The 8743-nt window shown below is 41.4% G+C and overlaps 1 protein-coding gene across 1 annotated transcript in view; it reads left to right on the forward strand.

The window, feature by feature from the left end:
* cnga1b (cyclic nucleotide gated channel subunit alpha 1b) overlaps window positions 1-7197 on the forward strand; it is a 12242-nt gene extending 5045 nt beyond the window's left edge. Inside the window, exons 8-15 of the mRNA XM_031277357.2 lie at window positions 1-5; window positions 1028-1164; window positions 1746-1918; window positions 2728-2853; window positions 3225-3377; window positions 5453-5684; window positions 6508-6683; window positions 6945-7197. The exon at window positions 1-5 is cut by the window's left edge and continues 170 nt beyond it. Of these exons, the coding sequence (XP_031133217.2) occupies window positions 1-5; window positions 1028-1164; window positions 1746-1918; window positions 2728-2853; window positions 3225-3377; window positions 5453-5684; window positions 6508-6683; window positions 6945-7175 (1233 nt within the window). The 3' untranslated portion in view covers window positions 7176-7197. The remainder of the gene's footprint in view (window positions 6-1027; window positions 1165-1745; window positions 1919-2727; window positions 2854-3224; window positions 3378-5452; window positions 5685-6507; window positions 6684-6944) is intronic.
* The last annotated feature ends 1546 nt before the right edge of the window (window positions 7198-8743 follow it).

An 8743-nucleotide genomic window follows, 5' to 3' on the forward strand; every position in this document is an offset into this window, starting at 1 on the left:
AACAGGTACAGAAAAGTAACTTCAGTGCTGTAGGCAAGACCACCTTTATCAAGTCTAAGTCAAGTCTGAAGTCTGTTTTTCAAATGCCACGAAATTAAATAAAACAACATGGATGTATATGTTGTATGGGTTCCCAACACGTTCTCACACCCATCTCGTAAAATATGGACGCTTGGTCAGGTGCCTTTGTCGTTCATATTGACGCTAAAAGTCTCCTTTAGCGCTATAAGTAAACGCGCTTGGTCGGGACTGTTGCCGTCCCTTTAGCGCTATAAGTAAACGCGCTTGGTCGGGACTATTGCCGTCCCTTTAGCGCTATAAGTATACGCGCTTGGTCGGGACTATTGCCGTCCCTTTAGCGCTATAAGTAAACGTGCTTGGTCGGGTCTATTGCCGTCCCTTTAGCGCTATAAGTAAACGCGCTTGGTCGGGACTATTGCCGTCCCTTTTGATGCAGTTATGTTAAGGAAAAGGTCGTGGGTGGGCGTACGGTTCTGTGACACGCGGGAGGAAAGAAAAAAGCGACTATAGCAAGTGCGACAAGCGTGACGTGGGTGAAAGTCCTGTGTTTGATCCTTCCACCCCCCCAACCAACCTCCTTACATACTACTCGCTAAATCTGTCTAACTGCTGCCACCCCGGTGCATTACACAAACACGCTGAAAGACGCCTTTTTCGTCGCATCAGACGCTGACAGCCACTGTCCAAACATCCTTATTAACGGGTTGGTGTTCCGTACAATGTACATGCATGCATCCATGTTGTTTTGGGGCAATTTGGTTGTTAAGAAACCCAAATTTCTGATATAAAAAACTTTGAAAACAGGTCAAATTTGACCCAAAGAAAACACAAGGGTTAATTTCTTCTTTTTTGTCTTTTTCTCATAATATGCTGGTTTTACTGTAAAGTGTCTTTGAGTACCATGTAAAGCGCTATATAAATAAAATGTATTATTATTATTATTATTATTATTATTATTATTATTATTATTATGTGAACTATTTTAATTTCTTCTCCTTTGTTTCAGGATGCTGGAGTTCTTCCAGCGGACGGAGACCAGGACCAACTACCCCAACGCTCTGCGTATCTCCAACCTCGTCATGTACATCGTGATCATCATCCACTGGAACGCCTGCCTCTACTACTCCTTCTCCAAGGCCATCGGTGGGTTCGCCAGTTCGAATCCCGACTTGTTTCTGAAAACAGGGAGCTTAATACATCCGGCCACTTATACTACTACTAGCATGTTAGCATGTGGTAGAATGTGGTAGCATGTGGTAGCATATGTAAGCATGTGTTAGGATGTGTTAGCATGTTTTAGCATGTTAGCATGTGGTAGCATATGTTAGCATGTGTTAGGATGTGTTAGCATGTTTTAGCATGTTAGCATGTGGTAGCATATGTTAGCATGTGTTAGGATGTGGTAGCATGTGGTAGCATATGTTAGCATGTGTTAGGATGTGTTAGCATGTGGTAGCATGTGGTAGCATATGTAAGCATGTGTTAGGATGTTTTAGCATGTTAGCATGTGTTAGGATGTGGTTGCATGTGTTAGCATGTTAGCATGTGATAGCATGCTAACACATGCTACCACATCCTAACACATGCTAACATGATAGATTGTAAAAGCATGTTAGCATATTTTGGAAATGTGAGCACATTACCATATGTTAGCAATGTTAGCATGTGTTAGCATGTGAGTTTCTAGATCTAGATTCATGTGCGCTGACGTCCTGTCCCTGCAGGTTTCGGAGCCGACAGGTTTGTGTATCCCGACCCGACGGATCCAGAGTTCGGTCGTCTGATTAGGAAGTATGCCTACAGCATGTACTGGTCCACTCTAACGCTCACCACCATCGGAGAGACTCCGCCACCCGTGGAGAACTCCGAGTACATCTTCGTCGTCACAGACTTCCTGGTGGGTGTTTTATATATCATAAATTAATTGATAACTTTTATTGAGTCCATTTTACCCCTGTGTGATTAGTTAATATGGGATCTTCTGTCACCAACAGTCCTCCAAACCATACGACGATATGTTTCATTATTTATTCATTTCCTCGAATACGACCCAGTCAACCTAGTTTGGTGAGGTTTAGGCACCAAAGCTACTAGTTTGGGTTAAAACCAGACGTTACTTCACTTCCTGAATGTTAAGGTACTTTATTGTCACATACACATACATGCAGGGAAATTCATTCTCTGCATTTAACCCATCCCTCAAGGGAGCAGTGGGCAGCCATTTACCGCGCCTGAGACCAACTCCAGATCTGAGCCAGTGCAGACTGGAGAACCTAGTGCATGTTTTTTGATGGTGGGGGAAACTGGAGACCCACGCAAACATGGGGAGAACATACAAACTCCACACAGAAAGGCCCAGAACGACCTGGATTTGAACCCAGAACCTTCTTGCTGTGAAGCCACAATGCTAACCATTGGGCCACCATGCACGTGACACAGAACGGTCTCCTGGATAAAAGTCATAGAGGGCGCCACCACTAGACAGTTTAAGTCCATTCAAAGTGGCGCTCTAAGAACTACGATGGTTGCGAGTTCTTTTGGTGCGGCGTAATAAAAAAGAGGGATCTTAGAAATATGACAAAGTTCCTCTGGTCTGAAACAGCCCAATGTCGGTGGCTACAGGAGATAAATATCTCTGTTTACTCTATGAAAGGTTCTCCCTGCAACACTTTGATATTTTTATGGACGTGCTGTTCTCTTCTCCAGGTCGGTGTGTTGATCTTCGCTACAATCGTCGGAAACGTTGGTTCGATGATCACCAACATGAACGCTGCCAGAGCAACCTTCCAGGCTCGCATCGACGCCATCAAACAGTACATGACCTTCAGAAAGGTTGGTCAGTCAGTCAGTCATTCAGTCAGCCAGTCAGTCAGTCAGTCAGTCAGTCAGTCAGTCAGCCAGTGAGCCAGTCAGTCAGCCAGTCAGCCAGTCAGTCAACCAGTCAGCCAGTCAGTCAGTCAGTCAGCCAGTCAGTCAGTCAGTCAGTCAGCCAGTCAGTCAGTCAGCCTGTCAGTCAGCCAGTCAGTCAACCAGTCAGCCAGTCAGTCAGTGAGCCAGTCAGTCAGTCAGTCAGTCAGTATCACCCTTTTTGTGTGTAAACATATATTTTTACATAATAATTATTCCTCCGTAACATTAGTGTATATTACGGTAATACTATGTATTATCATAAATAGTAAATATGTTCCATCCCTGTAACCCAGGTAACGACGGATCTGGAAAAGCGAGTCATCAAGTGGTTTGACTTCCTGTGGACCAATAAGAAAGCGGTGGATGAGAGGGAGGTGTTGAAGTATCTGCCGGACAAACTGAGAGCCGAGATCGCCATCAACGTCCACCTGGACACGTTAAAGAAGGTCTGCACACACTCAAACATCAACGTCCACCTGGACACGTTCATGAAGGTCTACACACACTCAAACATCAACGTCCACCTGGACACGTTAAAGAAGGTCTGCACACACTCAAACATCCATGTCCACCTGGAAACGTTAAAGAAGGTCTGCACACACTCAAACATCAACGTCCACCTGGACACGTTCATGAAGGTCTGCACACACTCAAACATTAACGTCCACCTGGACACGTTAGAGAAGGTCTGCACACACTCAAACATCAACGTCCACCTGGACACGTTCATGAAGGTCTACACACACTCAAACATCAACGTCCACCTGGACACATTCATGAAGGTCTACACACACTCAAACATCAACGTCCACCTGGACACATTCATGAAGGTCTACACACACTCAAACATCAACGTCCACCTGGACACATTCATGAAGGTCTACACACACTCAAACATCAACGTCCACCTGGACACGTTCATGAAGGTCTGCACACACTCAAACATCAACGTTCACCTGGACACGTTCAAGAAGGTCTACACACACTCAAACATCAACGTCCACCTGGACACGTTAAAGAAGGTCTGCACACACTCAAAGAGTAACTCTGGTGTCTGACAACATTATGGAAAGGATCCCTACAGAGATAGACATTTTTGTTAAAGAGTAAGATCCTTTTTGTTTAACATGAAACAGCCCTGAAATCACCATCACCAAACTCCACCAGACTCCATGTAAATAATCAGGATTTTTATCATCTTAAAACACACTTCATTCAAAGTGATATTGCAGCTCGATTCACGGCTGCTGGTCACAGCGTTCTCGCTCAATACTGGACCAGTTTCAAAGATTTTTGTTCACATGAGACACTTAGACACTAATGCAGGGCCGGTCCGTGGCAAAGGCACCAGATGATAAAATAATAAGAAAAAACGTTGGATAAAAGCAACAAAACGTTGACAAATACGCCAAAAACTTTTTTTTTAAACCCGCAAAAAACACCCAAAATGTCGGTAAAGCAACTGCTAAAATCTTGCTTAAGGTACCAAATAGTAAAATAGGGTCCATGTTGAAAAAAGTGAAGTTATCCTTGAGTTGACAATTTCCAACATTTGTTCTGCCATTTTTGTAATTTTTTTGTCTTTTCTTTGACTTTTTTGTCGCTTTTTTTCGACTTTTTGTTGGTCACTTTTTCTTTTTTTTTAGGTTTTTAATTTCAGCTGTTTTTCTCAGCGCTTTTTAAATGTTTTTCAATGTTTTTGTTGCTTTTTCCAACATTTCTTTTTACATTTTTGTCGCCTTTTTTATTTTTAAATTTTTGCCACTTTTCCTACATATTTGTTGTTTTGTTGTTGTTTTTTCAACATTTTTGGCGTTTTTTTCAACATTCTTGTCACTTTTTTCACCAAAACAAAGGGTCCATGTTGAAAAAAGTGAAGTTATCCTTGAGTTGACAATTTCCAAAAAATATTCTGCCATTTTTTTATTATTTGTCTTTTCTTTGACGTTTTTTGTTGCTTTTTTTTTTTTTTTTTTTACTTTTTTTTGGTTTTTATTTTCAGCTGTTTTTCTCAGCACTTTTTAAGCTTCTTCAATGTTTTTGTTGGTTTTTCCAACATTTCATTTTACGTTTTTGTCACCTTTTTTTTTATTTTTGGCACTTTTTCTACATATTTGTTGTTTTTTTGGTTTTCAACATTCTTGTCACTTTTTTCACCAAAAAAAAGGGTCCATGTTGAAAAAAGTGAAATTGTCCTTGAGTTGATGGTTTCCAATGTTTCTTCTACCATTTTTGTCATTTGTTTGTCTTTGTTACGTTTTTGTCGCTTCTTATGCTTTTTCTGGGTCACTTTTTTAAGGTTTTTCAATGTTTTTGTTGCTTTTTCCAACATTTCTTTTTACGTTTTTGTTGCCTTTTTTAAATTGTTGGTGCTATTACTACATTTTTGTTGTTTTTGTTGTTGTGTCTTTCAACATTTTTGGCGCTTTTTTCACCAAAAGAAAGGGTCCATGTTGAAATAAACAACGTTACCCTAACCCCCCTAAACTAAACCGTGTGTGGTCTCTGTGTGGCGCTACAGGTTCGTATCTTTGCGGACTGCGAGGCGGGGCTGCTGGTGGAGCTGGTGCTGAAGCTGCAGCCGCAGGTCTACAGCCCCGGAGACTACATCTGTAAGAAGGGCGACATCGGCAGGGAGATGTACATCATCAAGGAGGGAAAACTGGCCGTTGTCGCCGACGACGGCATCAAGCAGTTTGTCGTCCTGAGCGACGGAAGCTACTTTGGAGAGATCAGCATCCTGGCTATCAAAGGTAAACTGGAGGAAGGTCTGGCTACACCACAGCTGCATTCTGGGTAAAATGACATCCATCCAAAGTGGGGGGAAAAAACGTTAAAAAAAAAAGTTCTGACAAAAGTGACAACAAAAGATAAAAATGTCTGAAAAAGTGACAAAAAAGCACAAAAAACTACAAAAATGTTTAAAAAAAAGTGGCAATTTTTAAAAAAAAATCTTGACAAAATTGACAGAAACTAAAAATAACAATGAAATGCTGCGTTATTGACGCAGCATTTTGTTGGTCAATGGTGCGATCACTTCCCGCTGCCTCAAGATAGCAATACGCCCAGAATGCACCTGAACACACCTCCCTGTAAGACCAGCATGCCCAGAATGCACCTGAACACACCTCCCTGTAAGACCAGCTCGCCCAGAATGCACCTGAACACACCTCCCTGTAAGACCAGCTCGCCCAGAAGGCACCTGAACACACCTCCCTATAAGACCAGCATGCCCATGGACGCACAGATGGGCGCAGGTGCATTTGCTATTTAAACAACGTGGGTGCTGGACGGGAAACTGACAACTGCGTCGGTCTTAAACTAGCAAACACACTTGCGTCGGGCTCTGCTTTGCGCTGCGCCGGGTGCAAGATAGGACCCCTTGTGTGTTTGATTTGTGGTCTGTTTTGGCAGCGTTGGTGATAATAAATTTGACATAATAAAGTTGCTTATCCCGTGTGAATGCAGTCATGATTTCTAAATCACACAAGGTTCTCTGGTTCCCTGCAAAGAGAGGAAAATGCAGAACATCCGGTGGTTTTTATTATAGTAACGAGCCTTACTGTTCCTCAACAGGAAGTAAAGCAGGAAACCGGAGGACGGCCAACATCCGGAGCATCGGCTACTCGGACCTGTTCTGTCTGTCCAAGGACGACCTGATGCAGGCGCTGACGGAGTATCCTGACGCTAAAGCTCTGCTGGAGGAGAAGGGACGGCAGATTCTCATGAAGGACGGCCTGCTGGACCTGGAGGTACGGTAACATCACAATACACAACATACATACACATACACAATATACACAATATACATAATATAATAGGCTATAATATAAATATGCCTTTTCTCAAGGTTTTTGACGCTTTTTTTTTAGGGTGTTGTCTGATTTTTTTTGACAATTTTGTAGCTTTTTCCCCCCCCAATTTTTGTGCCTTTTTCTGAGTTTTTTGCCCCTCTGAGTGTAATTGCCCCTCTGATAGTAGTTGCCCCTCTGAGTGTAATTGCCCCTCTGCAGGTGGCGGCCCAGGGCCCGGACCCTAAGGAAATGGAGGAGAAGGTAGACCGGATGACGAGCGAGCTGGACGTCCTGCAGTCCCGCTACGCCCGGCTGCTGGCCGAGCACGAAGCCACGCAGAGCAAACTCAAGCACCGCGTGGCCACGCTGGAGAGGAAGCTACGGCCGCCGCTACCGCCGCCGCTACCGCTGCCGGGTGATGCCCCGCCCCCCCCGACACCGGAGGCATAGACAACCACAGAAGAAAAAGAAGTAGGGTGAAAACTGGACATGTTCCTAAAATATCAGTATCGGCGAGTACTCGAGTTCATGCACCGATCAGATACTCCAGTACTGTACTTCAGTCCAAATGTTGACACACACACACACACACACACACACACACACACACACACACATACACACACAGACACACTAACAGAGAGACACACACACACACACACACACACACACACGTTACCAGAGGAGGAATGTAACTAAGTACATTTACTCTAGTACTGTACTTCAGTCCAAATGTTGAGGTACTTGTACTTTAGTTGAGTCTTTTCTTTTCATGCCACTTTCTACTTCTACTCTGCTACATTTCAGAGAGAAATATTGTTCTTTTTACTCCACTACATTCATCTGTTACAGCTTTAGTTACTAGTTACTTTAGTTACTAGTTACACATTAAAATTACTACACACAAAACACATGTAGTTTATAAAATCTGATGTTATTTATGTGTCAAGTAAATATTTCACGTTTGTAATTATAATGACTTATATATTAACTAATAAGCAGCACTTCAGTTCCTCTGGATAGTTTTTACATCACAGCTGTTTTATAAAAACATAAATAAACTTTACAAACTGTTTCACTTGATCTGTTTGTGGCGCAATTTTGAGTCTGTAGTAAAACCCACAGTTTACATCGGTGACCAAGAATGAAAATCTGGGGAGTTTAACAGACTTTTTCTGCTTGGAGTGAAGATGTGTTAACATTTTCTCCAAGTTTTCAAGTTCTCATTTTGAATTGGTTGAAAATTTCTGCAAAAATTCTGTTGAAAATTCTGCAGAAAATTTCTGCGAAAATTCTGTTGAAAATTCTGCAGAAAATTCTGCGGAAATTCTGTGGAAAATTCTGTGAAAAATCTGTGAAAAATCTGCGAAAGATCTACAAAAATTCGACTAAAAATCTTCAGAAAATTCAGCTAAAAATCTTCAGAAAATTCTGCTAAAAATCTTCAGAAAATTCAGCTAAAATCTTTAGAAAATTCTGCTAAAATCTGGGGAAATCTTTGGAAATCTGCAGAAAATTCTTCTTTTTTTGTGTCCGCAGAGAGGATAATAAACTGTTTTCTGAGTGACTATGTAACTTCTAAAAGTGTTTAAATTTCCCTTCTTTTCATCTGACACTAGATCGCCTGCTTTAGAGGTCAAAGGTTGTTTTTCTCTAAAAAAGATTTTGCCTTTTCCTGTTTATGTTTAATGTTTCTGTTTGGGCTTCTCCAGCCAATCACATCAATGCTTTATGTCAGTTAAACTACTTAGCAAAAATAAAACATGAACCAAAGTTATTCTGGAATATCAGCGCTGAATAAAGAATATATTTTATAAGGAAAAAAAGAACTGTGTCTTTTATTTTGAAAACAGCTGAACAAAACATTCTGATGGAAACAGACACCACTACTATTTAACTGCTACTTTTACCTTTTTTAATTTATTTACCTATTTATTGATTTTTTTAACTTTTATTATGTAATATTCATATCTTGTTATTTTTAATATATTTTATGTTTTTTATTTTATTTTTATTTT

Source organism: Sander lucioperca, chromosome 17, assembly GCF_008315115.2.
Source record: "Sander lucioperca isolate FBNREF2018 chromosome 17, SLUC_FBN_1.2, whole genome shotgun sequence".
In the NCBI taxonomy this organism is placed as follows: Eukaryota; Metazoa; Chordata; class Actinopteri; order Perciformes; family Percidae; genus Sander; species Sander lucioperca.